The sequence below is a fragment of the Nannobrachium achirus genome (assembly GCF_963921795.1).
Source record: "Nannobrachium achirus genome assembly, chromosome: 18".
NCBI lineage: Eukaryota > Metazoa > Chordata > Actinopteri > Myctophiformes > Myctophidae > Nannobrachium > Nannobrachium achirus.
Window position 1 is genome coordinate 38,290,186 of NC_137825.1, and position 16,055 is coordinate 38,306,240.

At 45.2% G+C, this 16,055-nt stretch overlaps 1 protein-coding gene across 2 annotated transcripts in view; it reads left to right on the forward strand.

The window, feature by feature from the left end:
- Positions 1–16,055, forward strand: part of LOC308303427 (supervillin-like) — an 85,258-nt gene that overhangs the window by 23,651 nt on the left and 45,552 nt on the right. For both annotated transcript variants that reach the window (XM_080747788.1, XM_080747789.1), the window contains exons 2-3: positions 4,141–4,680; positions 9,862–9,896. In XM_080747788.1, coding sequence (XP_080603914.1) covers positions 4,322–4,680; positions 9,862–9,896 — 394 coding nt within the window. In that variant the 5' untranslated portion in view covers positions 4,141–4,321. The remainder of the gene's footprint in view (positions 1–4,140; positions 4,681–9,861; positions 9,897–16,055) is intronic.

Consider the following 16,055-nt stretch of genomic DNA (forward strand, 5'->3'; position numbering starts at 1 on the left):
CAATTAGAGACCTTGAACAATGAAAGAGGTCCTGTTCTATGAAAGAGCCGTTGTTATTCTCCTGTTGAAAAGAAGTACAGCTGTCTGTGGCCTTCACAAAATGATACACTTTTTGCAGTTGCACACATGCAGTTCTATCAGATCCACACAAATCTTTGGATATTATCGTTTATAGCATCTGTAGTTGTAATTTTTACCTTTGGTTGCAATATAGTTATTATGATAAAACAACATTCTTCCACGGCAGACACCAAATTTCTCTTTCGGGTCTCGAGCTGAAAATGTTTGAGAACCCTGGTCTGCACAAAGTAAAACTTTATCCTGGGTTGAAACACCCCCACCCCTGTACCTACATTGACTGGACTAAACATTATTCATTTCAACAATTGTGTTTTAAAACTAAATCATCGTGTTTGTCTGTTCCCCCTACTTTCCCTGTCTAAGATCAGAGCAAATAAAAACAAGAGACATGGAAGAAGAAAGACTAGATAGACATGGGTGCATAATGCTGGGTTTCATCAGCTGCATGTCTGCAGACTTTTTAGAGAGAGTTCCTGTACTCAATACAAGCCTGTGAGAATCTTGAGCATGCCTGACTCTTTATGCTGCCTGTGTGTGTGTGTGTGTGTGTGTGTGTGTGTGTGTGTGTGTGTGTGTGTGTGTGTGTGTGTGTGTGTGTGTGTGTGTGTGTGTGTGTGTGTGTGTACAACACATTGTGTGTGTACGCACAACACATTTTTGGACCTAAACTTTTTTTTTTTCTAAATTTTTCTTTTTCAAACTTTTTTTTTTTTTCAAAAAAAAAATGTTTTTCAAACTTTTTTTTACACTAACGTCAACACACCAATCCACAGATTTTATATTGACTGTGTGTCAATTCTTGTTGTACTATATACTGTAAGTGAATTCCATGCTCTTCCAGTGCTTCTCCTATAGCAGTGTTTATTTTAGAAACCGGGACCACATACAGTATGGGTGAGAAACACTGTCTATAAGGGTGTGTTCACACTGTCTGAATGTTGGGAAGAAAAAGCACTGCCTAGAGCGCCTTTTCTGCTGAAAATGAAAGACGTGGTGACATCCTCCGCCTCCCCGACAGCGGTATGGGGAAGATCACAACCTCGTCTAGGAGCTCTGTCTGGATGAAGCTCATTTTAAAGCTTACTTCAGTCAGGCTAACCAAAGGGCAAATTTGAAGGCCTGGTGGCTGAGCCAGCAATCTTGAGACGGCAGACACGATTTATCATGATGATCGGCAGATAAAAAGTGGTGCATGTCATATTGTGCATTCATCAAAAAGTTAAACTGTTACCGACTTTTGAAGGCGCAATGTTCTGCCAATAATCGCACACTGACTGGCCATTTGTCTGCCTTTGTCTTTTCGTGGTGGTCTTTTTGGTCATTTCTCACAGGCTATTTTAGTTTAAAAGAGGATGTATGATCACACCCTTAGACACCACAAGGCTTAGAACCAGACCCAGACAAGGTGCACTTGTCTGCTAGAATAACAGTTTGTGGTTTTACGGCATCCATTCTATCCAAACTGTCGCGACCTGGGAGACAGCGTGGTTCCTCACTGTCTAGCTAAATGCTGTTGTGTTAGGCTGAGGAGGGCTCGGTGAGGTCAAGGTGATGGCATGCACTCACATACACATGCACACACAGACATCTAAGGGGGCTTGAGCCCCTGACCTTTCACCTGTATGTAAAAAACTGCCCTCTCCAGACCATGAATGCAGCATTTACTATGGAGAAAGAACTGCAAATGCCCCCTTTCCATGTCCTACAGCATTCACAAGAAGTGTCTTTTCCGAACTCTCCTGAACTTGAATGCAGCATTTTATGTTGAAACAATATGTCCTCGGTGTAGAAATCCATGGTGTACGCTGCATCTCCAGTAGCTAAAGCTAAAGAGTGCAGGGTTGCACACCGAAAATAACTGACAACTTAAGCTACAAGCTCACAACACGTCGCAGCGCAAACGCGTTGTAAGCTTGTAGATCAGCTTGTAGATTTCGCTGAGATTTCAGCCCCTTCCCCTCTAACATCCCCTGCACGTCCCTGCACACACACATGCACAGACGTGTCATGACACGCACTGATTTCCTGTGTAATATTTCCACACCATATTTCTTTTTTTTCCCAGTGAAACAAGACTGTGGATTATTGTGGCTAGGGTTTTTATGAGCCAGCAGGTAGTTAGTAGAGGCTTCAGGAGATTTGTGGGAGGCTGTCATCATTACAACACTGGCTTCCTTGGACTGAGTTCATTTAATCTGCCTTATGATGACACCAGCTCTCCTTTAGCTCCCTTCTTCCCTTAACACACCCCTCTCGTCTCCTCCTTCTCCATTTTCTCTCCTCACCTCTTTTCTACACAAATCGCTGTTGGGTGGACACCTCATATGTCCAAAAGCGCTACTTTTCCGGAAAGCGTTTGTTCCGATGGATCCCACGTAGTTACGTATTATTTAATCAGATTTGGAGATTTGGTAGAGAGTGAAAAAAAGACTGTTTCAAGTACATATATTTATTCTAAGTGCGTTTTATCAATAGAAGGTTTAAGTGGTACCGGCGGATATACAGCTCGGCAAATAAAAGGTGAATTGATCCCAGTGCATGGACGGAGGACGATTTCACCATACATTTAATCTCCACGATACGATTATCGTTTTTTTATCACGATAAACGATATTATCGCTTATCGTCCCATCCCTAAGCAGAACTGCAAGCTCATGTGTTGACAAAGTGTACGATGAAGTAGGCAGTATAGGCATTCATTTCCAGAAAGAAAAACTTAAAAAAGAACTTTAAGTTGAAATGTGGAGATACAAGGTTTCTGCCCGCAATGTTCTCCCGACACTCTCCTCTAGTTTCTCCAATAGCGCGCGTATGTATGCCCCCCCCCCCAAACCCAGATGTGCCGAATTAACCCTTGCCCTCTACTGTAGAAATCCCTGAGGGACACGTTAAGGCCCCCCCCCCCACCACCATCACCCCCCCCCCACCCTGCCCCACTTATATAAACATTCCTCCGTCCATGCATTGACTCTGTCTCTCAGCTCCTCCAGGCAGGGTGTCCAGAGGGCAGTGTGGCTCCATAGGTATCGTTAACATATTTGTGCCGTGAGACGGCCTTTATAGAAAACCCCCCACCTTTGCGCTTTGTCTTTACTATGTGGAGCGAGCGGGACTGCACTTGCATAATCTTTTTCTTTTTTATTGCTGTTGTCAGCTCGGCGCTGTGTGTGTTTAAGTGGGTCTCTTCTACGACTGCGGGACCTCTCCAGTCAGTATCATGCAGTCCATAACCTGTGGTTTTCTCTGTGCTGCGTTAGCTCATCGCTCTGTTCTGGTTGTAGTAAAAGCACCAGCGTTACGTGACTGGATGACGTTCAAGTTGCGATTTAAGGTCTGAGGCACCGGCCTCCAATTAAGAAGGGGAAGGGGGGAAAAAAGGATGATTATAGTACTTTTTTTTACATGCCCCCCCACCCTCTCTGACCCTCCTTCCATGGCTCCCAGTGGGTGGATTACACTGAGGTTACATGAGAGTCTCAGTGCGGTGATCATCCCAGGTCTGGGGCAGGCTCATTTTTGAGCAGATCTAGATGACATCATCATCACAAGCAGTGGTGTAAAGCAACTAAGCACATTTACTCAAGTACTGTACTTGAGTACAATTTTGAGGTATTCTTACTTTACTGGAGTATTTCTAATTGTCAGTACTTTTACTTCTACTCCACTACATCTCTGAGGCAAATATTGTACTTTCACTGCAATTATTTGAAAACCTTAGTTACTAGTTACTTGTATTTCTACAGTGCTGTAAAGTAAAACATTAGCATACTCTTTCCAGTACTGGGGGCAGGCTCATCTTTGAGTGGATCTAACTGACATCATCCTCACAAGGGGGGTTTGTTAGTCAGAGCAGGATATTTGCTGAGCTTGGCTTGAACCTCCATCTCCTAGGCACTTACATGTAATTTCCATTGCAATGACCCCCAGGCTGAAGCAGTATATGTATGCATATCCCGGACCCACAGATTTATAGCTCTGGAAAGGTTTTGAGAGCCCATTGTATGGGATTTTGTGATGCTGATCCACACACTAATGCTTTTGGCCTGTTTTGTTTTGCAGCACCGGAATGACTTGGACGAAGTGAGACCTTGAGCTGCAGGGAAGAGCCACTCCAAAGCCACTTTGTCTGCTCCCTCATCTGGACAGTTAAGATAACTGACTTGGGATCTGCTCAGTTTGGCTAAGTCGGGTCCAGACTCCTCTGGAACTCTGGCTATATTTGAATAGAGGGGACGGCAGAATGGATGGTGTAGATACCCTACAGAGCTCCGCCCTGGAGACCAAGGCTGAACGAATCGCCCGCTACAAGGCCGAGAGGAGGAGGGAGCTCGCGGAGCGCTACGGCAACTCGGAGGAGTTCACCTCCAAATATGTCCGCAGGGACAGGAAAATCGGTGATTCATCCGAAACGGGCCCTTCACTGACCAAGGAGAAGGAGAAGTCGGAGGATAATGGATCAGAACACACTCACACCAGGAGGGGCCCCAGGAGCAAAGCTGCAGAAGTGGCAGCGCAAGCTGACGGCGGGTCCTCCGCGGATGTAGATTTATCCTCGAAAGCCGAATCGGCCTCCGCTGTGAAGTTGTCCTCCCATAACAGGTGAGTCTAGTCATATATAATCTCTCTAGACCAAATTAGGAAGCACATGCCTTGACGTTAGGGAGAGTGTGTACAGTTAAGTGTTCAAATGAATCAAGACTGAATAAATCAGCCTGACTTCCTTGGATATTGAAAACTTCAAGCGAAGGGTAGTTGGCTCTGATGAATAAGTGAGGCCAGGGATCTCTACACGGTACAAATCCAGATTCCAGGGTACAATAGACCCTTCGTGCATCTGGCTGGTGCATTCAAAGAGCCCATAGATAGTAGTACCATCACCTCTTTGAAGTAAACACCACTTCTAACATTTCCAAAATTGGCCATGACTCAGCAGCGCAGGACTGCCATGTTTTTCTTTTGCACAACGCCATGTTTGGCTGTTATGACATGACAAACGAGGTGCCTGTTTTGGGTTAATTTACAGCCATCAGGAGGAGGAATCTGAATGTTTAACATATTCCAGAGTTGCAAACAAGAGTTGTAGGTCTAGTGAGCGTTATACTGGGAAGACTTTTTCTCTCTTATGCCTGATTTATACTGTAGTTGCTCACTGGTGTTGTGCACTGAAAATAGCCGGTCTACAAGCTCACAATGTGTTTCGGTGCGACCCGTTGTGAGCTTGCAGATCGGCTATATTTGGTGCACGACACCCGTGCACATCCCATACATACATCAGGCCTTAATAGTGGCAAGGAATGCCCTGAGTCCTGTTCATGGATAACGCAAAACATGTCCTATCCTGGGTTCAGGGATGTTTTCTCTGCTGTAATGGAGCTGGGGATTGTGCTGAGTGCACTCCGCCAGGCTTGTCTCGTCCTGACAAGCTCCCCGAGGGGAGCGAGGGAGAGATTTCAATGTGCACACTGCATTGGAGGAGAGAGCCAATGAGAATGTGATGAGGGTTTGGATGTGCCTCGACACAATGCTCTTAGCAAATGTTCATGCCCCGTACTTATTGAAGCAAGATAAGTCTGACTGGCGTGCTGGCAGATCCCATCGACCTTTTACGTTATTAGATTGGGAAAGACGTGCCTTTGTGTTGTTGCGGCAATGTTTCGAAATTAATTGTTGTTTGACATGTTACTGCAGGTCTCGGCTTTCGGGGCATTGCAGCATTTCTTATCTTTCGTGTAATTTTTCACAGCAGTAGAGGTTAGTTGGTTTTGGCTCCATCTTTGCTCGGGTTTTGCTTCTTGGTTTGACGTTAACCACTTTCAACCAGGCATCTCTATTTTTGGTCATTAAAGGTGAAACTAACATGACAATTATTTTGGTAAGATAAAAGAGTGTTTAGGGTCAAACTACAAGGAATATAATAACATGTTCTATTGCTTAAATTGATGTTTGTATGCTATTCCATAAAACCCTCGATCTCGGATATTTCCTAAAAAGCAAAGCGTGCATGCATGTGTGTGTGTTCTCAGGTCTATCTACCATCCTACTGTCATTAGATCAATAAACACCAGTTGTTATGATGCTGTTGTACTTGATTCCCCAGAGTCAAATTTCAGATTAAGCCTCAATCTGAAATTTCTTCAACTGGCTGGCTGTACAGTATGTAGAACAGCAAAATTTAATTTATAATTCTAGATATTGTGCTAATTGTTTCATTTGTTCACAGTGGTTGAGTTGAGGACTCCTTTCGTGCTGTTTCATAAATCAAGGCCTAAAAGAAACGTGCGTAGTATGATAATAACCTTTTGGCTAAATAACATTGTTTCCATGTCTTATATGTTCTCTAATTTTGGTACTAGCGATTGTCTTACTATGGTGGCCCACTTCTGTTTAAAGGAAGTATTCACACATCCACTAAATTTCGGATGCAGGTGTGCTGGACAGCGAAAAGTGAAGCGAATATGAAAACACTATTTTCATGAACAAAAACTCCCACACACTGCTCTTGCTCAGCAGCCTGTTTTTCTTTAATTTGACAGGCATTTCTGTCCCACTGGACCTTCATCAAGGGTGTCTTAACCTCTATTGAAAGATTATTTGTGAAAGCTTTGTTGTGGTGTCATAGTGTAAAGGTACATAGACGACGGACGCGCTGACAGAGAACAGAAAGGCGACGGCTGACGCGTCTGTCACTTCAGGCTCCACAGGCCAGGCCAGTCCTGTTGTTGACGTTGTGACATGGCCTATTTTAGACTGCCAACCGCACACGCCTGTTACTTCTCTCTAGACACGTTATGTAACATACATGTATCTGGACACTTAAGCGTCAACTGTCAAATGCATGCTTATGTTAAATAAGAGTTAAATTATCATGGAGAATTTTACTGTGCATAGTGCATACATTATAGATTCCTTTTTATAGTCTAGGTATTCAAATGCGATGAAAGGCACATTAAGCAAATGTGAACATGGTCTGATGGTAATGACACTTTTTTTACTACTAAAATAATGTAATACTTGAATTGAAAGTAGAAAGGTATCCACTCATGTATTTGGAGTGCATAGTCATAGATACAGCAGGTAGGGTACACACAAACAAACAAATAGTCAAGTAGCCAGCACAGTTTGTTGCAGTGTCACTCTCAAGGTCATGTCATTTTACCCACATTCACTGAACGCTGTGTGACGGCATGTTGTGTCTGTCTGGAATGGGGACAGCGTTAAGGAAGCCGGTGACAATTTCTCTTGGCGATAATGGAAACGCATCAGGAAATGGGCTTATCTGCCAACAGACAGGCATCCTGGCCCTCACCCATTTACAGTCGCATTCAAGAATATCATTCTTGTGTGGTTTTCCTTGACATGCATCGTAGCACAATAAATATTTACACATGTAAAGACGTTAGTACGCGCTTGACAACAGCCTCAACATTTCTCATACTTCAAAGGTTTTCAGAAGTTGTAGTTTCAGACAGTCAGGCCGTGTGTGTGTGTGTGTGTGTGTGTGTGTGTGTGTGTGTGTGTGTGTGTGTGTGTGTGTGTGTGTGTGTGTGTGTGTGTGTGTGTGTGTGTGTGTGTGTGTGTGTGTGTGTGTGTGTGTGTGTGTGTGTGTGTGTGTGCGAGCGACATGCGTGCATGCATGTGTGTGTGTTCTCAGGTCTATCTACCATCCTACTGTCATTAGATCAATAAACACCAGTTGTTATGATGCTGTTGTACTTGATTCCCCAGAGTCAAATGCCTCCAATGGTATTTTCAGCTAATTGCTGTTTACTTGTCTTATAGTCTGTACAGTATGTTTCTAAAACAAAGCTGTACAGTACAATACCTGCCCCTTAAAAGGAAGCACATTTCCCAGACTTCACCAAGCAAATTGGAGACAAATGGTCGCCACCGCATAACTGCAGACATGAGAGAAATGCCACAATGTTTAGAAACATCTTGTATGCATGTAGCCCTCTTGCAAATTTCTACCACTATTCCACTAACACAATATTCTGCTGTGTGTGTGTGTGTGTGTGTGTGTGTGTGTGTGTGTGTGTGTGTGTGTGTGTGTGTGTGTGTGTGTGTGTGTGTGTGTGTGTGTGTGTGTGTGTGTGTGTGTGTGTCTGTGTCTGTGTCTGTGTCTGTGTGAGTGTGTGTGTGGTAAATGGTAAATTGTGCATTTATATAGCGCCTTTATCCAACTCTTCGGGAACCCTCTCTGTAACTGTTCTAAGACTGCAACTCTACCTCTGAGCTACAAACAAACACTGCTTCTCGATTAATTCGATTAAACCACAATTTCCTAGCCCTAGTGTTACATCATCTCTGAGAGATGGAGGGAGTTTACCGCACGTGCGTGCGTGCGTGCAATAAATGACACAATGACACATGACTTCCTCTCCCTCCTCTTCCTCCACTGTCCTTCACTCTTCATTACTCTCTCTTTCATCCCCCCGTCTCTCTTTGTGCTCGTCCTCTCTCTCTTCCTCGCCCTCCCCATTGTTCCCTCCACTGTTGTCTTTGTATTTGTCCGTTTATCTTTTACTCCCCAGTGAGCTCAGACGGTTAGCGTGGAGCTGATCCGCGCCGCGGCCTCCCATCCTCTTCAGCCGGCGGCGGACAGAGTGGGGGGGGGGGGGGGGGGGGGTTAGCCCCCACGATTAGCTATGGGGGATCTCAGAGGGGCGTGGCCTGGCTTAGAGGCGTGAACTTCTGAGACCCAGGCAGCGAACACACTGAGCCAGGGGCAGGCCTGCACTGTAGGGTTCTGAGCCTGTGTTTATGTGGTCAGGAAGCATTAATCTGGCAGCATATCGTTGCTGTTGAGCAGAAACCTCTAATATCGTCATATTGAAACTTTTTGTGTTTTTTCCGTAAATGAATGCCCTACTGAATGCCATACTACAGCCTCACACATCTGCAAGCTCAAAACGGGTGGGATACCGGCGCGAAACCGGCGCGCTTTGAGCTTGCTACTTTCGCCTTTTTTTACATAGGCATTTTTATAGGTTAGCATGGCATAGTATTGCATTGTGGGTTTCTTTTAGCTTTTGTGTGGCATTAATGAAGTATGTTTCACGTTGTTAAGAAATGGTCAATTCAGGTCCAAATCATTCCCATATCAGGTTAACACATCGATATCAAGCGAGGACACCCCCCGACTCACTGACCCTTGACCTCAACCAGCTGTCCACCCCGGCACTCCATTGTGTTTAAAGCAGGCCTCGCCCCGTCCCTTGTGTTACATCACTGTGCCCACCCCCACCCTCCCATCCTCCCTGGGCAGCTGCGCTCCCATCACATCCATATTTAATGCTTATTACTCAGAGATGAATGGCTGTCCCCAAATGGTACACACACACACACACACACACAAGCGCTGCTGTTACATCACTGCCTGCGGGGGGGCTGGGGAGGGGGGCTAGAGAGCAGAACGTAGACTTGATAATTAGTGTAACGGTAGAGGCTGTAGTGAGCTCGTCCTGAGAGGCACGGGGTAAGTGGCGTTCTGCAGCCCGGGCTTGTGCCTTTTGTTTGTCACCTCGTTGTGTGCGCTCACTCGTCAAGCATTCTGTCAGCTTGCTGGATCCCAGGGTAGCTGAGGTGTGTGTGTGTGTGTGTGTGTGTGTGCGCGTGTGTGTGCGTGCTATGTGTGTGTGCGTGTGCCCACACCTGCAAACCTCCGTGATCAGTAGTCATAACATCCATGCCACCTCCTGTCTTTAAAATTGTGACCTCATTTGATCCTCTCTCTCTCTCTCTGTCTCTCTGTCTCTCTCTCTCTCTCTGTCTCTCTTCCAGGCTGCTGGAAGCTGGCGTCTTGGAAGAGCCCAAGGGTAAGAGCTCTCCTCTTTCACTACACACTCAAACCGCTCCATTGTGGCTGTATGGCCTGACACTCCTTTATGTCACAGCTCTTTGTAGCATCCCGTGTTCGCGCAAACACAAGGATTTATTACCCATGTTCAGATCACATGCCGGGGCTATAGACGTTTCCGATACTCGTCCTGCTGAAAGATGAATGAAAGCAAATAAGGAATGTTATTTTGCTCTTGGCCCTCTCTTTGTTCAGTGGGGTTTTAACGTTAGTGAGTGCTTCTTCGCCTTAACCCTGAGTTATACTTGGAGGGGGGCACACCAAAAATAGACGATCTACAAGCTCACCACACGTCGCACTTCGATGCTTTGTTAGCTTGTAGCTCCAGCGTGCAACTAAGTATGAATACGGCTTTAGGGGGGTGTTTTGTGTGTGTGTGTGTGTCTGTGTGAGAGAGAGAGAAAGAGAGAGAGAGAGAGAGAAGCAAGGATGCTGTGCAGCAGAGATTGTGCTGGCTCATGAATGGGGCATGTTTGTTTAATGGCTACTGAGTCAGAGGTTGTGCATGCTGTACAGTAGGTGACATGCTAGGCACTTATCAGATGCTCTCATCCAGAGCCACTTATCAATGTGCAAGGAGCATGAACACTAATAGTCAAACAACAACAACAACAACAACAACAGGGTAAGTCGTAGAGTAAATAGACTGATAAAACAGGTATGCGTTGATTACAGCATGTATCTACATGCTTGTGCGGCTGCGTTACTTGCGTGAATTGCATGCACTTGGGTGTCATAGTATTTGCATGAATGTTTTGTTTTGACAAGTATATCATTCCTAGTAGGACAACTGACATTACCATGGACAAACATTACTTGCTCTGACAGAGAGAGGAGGAAATTACTATTTGGCAGCACATCGGCCACTAGCTACCGTCCTGATTTCACAATCAAACGCCTGAGCTTATAGCCTGCTTATCTGCCTGATTATCTACAGTATGTCCCTGCTTTCCTGTCTCTGCATTTGTTGTAGTCTGTATCATAAAGTCTGTCTATTGTACTGCCTGCCTGTCTGAACTGATTATCCACCCTCACATCTACTGTAGTCGTCAGTCTCTCTGGCTGCCTGCCTGTCTACTTGCCAGCCTTCCTGCCTCCATGTCTGCCTGCCTATTGATCCAATTCACTGCCCTCATATCTGATTGCCCACCTAAGAGCTGGTCTGCCTCTCTAGCTGACTGACTGCTGGCTTGCCTGCTAGCCTGCCTATCCGTCTCTTTATGTACTGTATATGCCTGCACGCATTTCTAACACAAGCCTGTCCAGGTTTCCATCCTGCTCGACTGACTGGCTGCCGGCAGGTCTGTCTGAGTGTCTGCCTGCTTGTCAGGATGAATTCAAATCATCGTGGCCGTCACGTCACGCCACAGAGTGTGTATGTGAATGTGTTGTGACAGATGAGAGTGACAGAGAGACACGAGGATGATGCAGACTTTGTATTCGTTACACGTTGCAGGAGGGGACAGTGTAAACAAACAGGTTAAATTGTGTCGAGTAATGTTGTCCTATTCGCGCAACAATGTTACAAACCTTTCTTTGACCTCTGTTTAAACCAAGAAGTCTGGCAGAAGTCATAATGATTTTCAGTGGAATTAGATTTTCTGAGTGAGCAGCAGGTAATAACTCTTTGTTTAGGAAGGAAATATTATGTTGATTATATACATGTACACGGTATACAGTATATGTTATATATTGTCCATTATTTTACATTTTTTTGAAGACATCATTATCCAGATTTTTAACAACTTTCAACCTGACATCCCCTATGAAAAGTCTTCCAGAAAGCTTGTAGAAAGGCTATTTGTGAAAAAATAATTAATAGGGCTTAAGTGGATAAATAAGATGAAGGTCAATATTGTTTTTGCTTGTAAGACATTAATCAAATCTGTTTTCTATCTATTTTTCTGCATTTATTGAGAGACAGGGAGAGACATGCAGTAAAGGTCGCCGGTAACAGGACTCGAACCCACGGCACGCTGTCAGGCTACTTTAGAGCCTAGGTGTTCGGACCACTTTGCCAGTGGCCTGGGGCCACTTTTTTTTATACATATACAGTATAAGGGGCACGGTGGCGCAGTGGTTAGCGCTTCGGCTCACAGCTAGAAGGTCCTGGGTTCGATTCCTGCCAGGGGACGCTGTGGGTGCTGGGGGCGTGTTTCTCCCTCCACGTCATCAGCGCCCACACCCTAGGTGGGGTCGGCGATAGGGCCTTTCTGAGTGGAGTTTGCATGTTCTCCCTGTGTCTCCTAGGGTTGATACCCTCACAAAACATGCAGTAATCCTGGTCTCAATAATGCCTCCCCCTGGCCAGCTGGGGCGCTTGATGGAGGGGAAAGGAACTGGTTGGAATAACGTGTTCCTTCCACGCGCTACGTCCATCCCAGGGAAATCCCCCCCTGTCAGGTGAAAAGAAACAACTTGGGCTACTCATGCATTGAAGGAAGCTTGAGGTCAGTCCGTTGTCTCCCCAGGCGCGGCAGAGGGAGAGCAGAGCCCAGGATTACATAGGCAATTGGCTCTGGGTGAAAATCGGTTGCAAAATCGTGGGATAAAAATTATAGAAAGAAAAAAAATACATATACAGTATATATCGGTCAAAATATCTGTTATCGGTGGACTAGGACTCTTCCTAAATGGTTTTGAGCAGGAAGGAATGAATCCCACATTCCTGAAGTTAAAAGACATTCTACTTTAGTCAGCTGGGGGAAAAACAACTCTCTGTAATCAATGCCACAGTTTGTAATCCTGTTGTTGTGAGAACTGAAGTTTGCTAGGGGCTGCACCTTCCACATGGGCCCGGGAACATAGTATATTATCCCCCTAGGCATATGGACCACCAGCACAGCCAATCACTTGTGGTGAGGAAAGGTGAAAAGTTTAGAGAGAACCCTAGAGCCGTGGGTTTACAGAGGCCCACAAAGATGCTGTTGTTTATACTGTTTACAGTTTAATAAATATTGTTGTGATGATGATGTATTATCATGGGGCCCAGAGCGCCTAACAACCTCCCTGTACAGTATTCTCTCATGCTGAGACGTCATATTAATTTGTAATCTCGTTTAAGAATCTGGACTTGATTTCACGGAATATAGGCCCACCGCAAACTGTTGATATAGGCAATCAGGGTTAGAAACATGATGGGGCACAATGATTATATTACCATGTTGATGGGTTTATTCCATTGTTTATCATTCTTTAAACCATAGAAATGAATGTATAGAATGGACATTCCGTTCGTACAGCAGCGCCGTACTTACGTATCAGACAGGGAAACTCGATATTGTTGCCGTCGGGCAGAAACCTCTTATCTCCCATATTTCATATCCCAACAATGTTTTTCGTAAATCCATGCCCTGCTACAAAGAGGGTTAAACAAAATTATGGAAAATGGCAATATAGTAATACAATAATGTAATAAAATGTTATTCAACGGTTTTGGACATAAAAGGTTTCCGCCCGACGGCGACGATATGAAGATACATTGGTTATGGTATCCATATACTGTAGCAATAAGTAGGATGTTTGTGTCGTTGTGACGTCCCTATTATCTAGAGTCACCCCAGTAATGATCACCAGCTGCCACAGTGGCTAGAAAAGTATCCACTAAACTGACCAGCTTAAATTCCCATCCTGGGAAAGAGAAGCGGAGGAAGTGGAACAAAACATTGAAAAGACAGTGAGCGGAAGAAGGGAAAGTTCGGCCATTGTGTCTGTGTGTGTGTGTGTGTGTGTGTGTGTGTGTGTGTGTGTGTGTGTGTGTGTGTGTGTGTGTGTGTGTGTGTGTGTGTGTGTGTGTGTGTGTGTGTGTGTGTGTGTGTGTGTGTGTGTGTGTGTGTGTGTGTGTGTGTGTGTGTGTGTGTATCTTGTGTTGGCAAGATGTTTGTACTTTTCCTCAGGATTGGCAGGGTCCACAGTGTTTTCTAGCCAACACTGGCCTCATAGTTGCATCAGGAGTTTCCCCCGAACCCTCAACTGTGTTGGGGTGTGCGCGTGTGTGTGTGTGTGCAGTCTGTGCACACTGTGCGCTCACAATAAACTGGCACACATGCATTTCCACTTAAGTTTTTACGTTTTGTTTTCTCCACCACACAAATGCAACAATGCCATGATTCTTAACCACCACACTGACTGAGGTTTTCTGTTGTTTGAAGAGGCACACCGTGCTGCATCACAACGCATATATTAATTATATTAACAATAACAATTCACAATGTGGGATCCGGGAACCCGTTACCCCCAGGGGTCCTTAAGGGAGTTCCAAATGAGCAACAGCTTAAATATTCTCTTATTGGGGGTCCCTGGCACTGGGGCTGCGGCCAAATGCATATCAATCAGCATTGTGTATATTCACACTGGCCATGTTGCTATTTACATCATATTCAGCGGGTGGGATAGGTTGGGACTGACGGCGTGGGGCAAAATGACCGCCTTTTAAATATGATCAGTTTAGACTTCATCTGCTCATAAATCCAATAGCAACCAATGGGTGTTGATATAGTTCCATACCAGCAGGCCCAGTGTGGGAGGCAGGCACAGCGCGGTACTTTACTGTACGTGTACTGCAGAAAAACTCTTTCTGCACCATCCAAACGGAGAGCACAAATATAACGAGGGCAGAAAATCCCCCGAGGCTGCCGGATAAATGTTCACATCAGCAAGAAACTGCCACTGCGCTGCTCACCAAACCCCTCCACTCTAATCCAGAGGTGGAACCGAGGCCCGTTCCCTCGAGATGGGCCGGGAGCGCTTTGGGAACAGTCATCAGTAATCCTGAGAGGAGGGTTTTTCCAGAGTCTCTCCTTTTATTTTATTTCTGATACTGTATATCTCCTCTAGCCGTTTGGGAGGACAATGTGAAGTGGACTTGGACTCGGTTCAAAACCAGAAGAGTAGGCTCTCGAGTGGAACCTCCAGGCTCCGATGCGTGATGATCATCCCAAAGTAAATCATGCCGAGTTTTGGACAGCGGGGGATACGGGGGGGAAGATTAGGCAAACGTGCTGTAGCCTTCAAAAACCCGTCTTCAAAAAGCTCTTTATTGGAAAAGGGATTTTCTTATTTTTTAATGTTTTTTTGTTTAGACGTGCCATTGTATTCAGGAGAGAGGGAGGAACACTGGGCCTGCAACAATAAAATCTGATTTAGTAGCAGAGAGTGAAATAGGCCTTGTTGACTTTTCTCTTTGCCGTTGTTTTGAATTAGCATAAATTATCCTGCCTGTTTCCATTCGGTTTCCGTGGAGGAGACAATGACATGGAGCGCTGATCCTAGGATTCATTATAGGGAGTTTCTGCGGAAACTGATGACTTGTGTAACAAATTATAATCTTATCTCTCTCTCTCTCTCACTCCTCTTTCTAAAGTATGTCTTAATTTCTCTCTCTCTCTCTCTCTCTCTCTCTCTCTCTCTCTCTCTCTCTCTCTCTCTCTCTCTCTCCCTCTCCCTCCCCCCCAGTACCTCAACCTCACTCTTAAAAAGGAAACGACTGTATCCCACCATTAAATTCCCCAGACTGTGAATGACAGTGGAGCCCACAGAATTAATTCTGAATCCTTTGACAAAGCCTCGACAGTGATCTCCCTGCATCCTATAGCCCCCACCACCCCCCCCAACCCCCTTTCATTTCCCTCTGTGATCCAAAAGACACCTGCAAGGCATTGGGTCTTGCGAAATGGTTTTAGGAAAAGCCGAGTGGGAGATGATATTATATGAGAGTTCTCCATTTGGGTGTTTTTTCAAGCTTGTGTGGGAAAGTCCAGTTTATCTGCGGAGCTCTCAGAGGGTTTTATCACAGAACAGGTGGTGTCTGGATGACAATCTCCCACTCTGACGATAGCGTGTCCTCACGGCGAGATCGGGGTGTCAGTGAGTTAGTGAGTGCGCTTGCCATGAGCATGTCACTGCTGTCGGGTGCAAACCATATATGTCCAAAGCGGTTACTTTTCAGGATAAAAAAAAAAGAAAATAACTATTTACATGCTCAAAACATGTCGCGATGCAATGCGTGTTGAGCTTGTAGATCAATTTCGGGGTACTTTTGTATATGACACAGTAGCATGACAAAGTAGGACACTGATTTAAGAAAAAAAAACATATAAAGTTAAAATATGGAGATGCA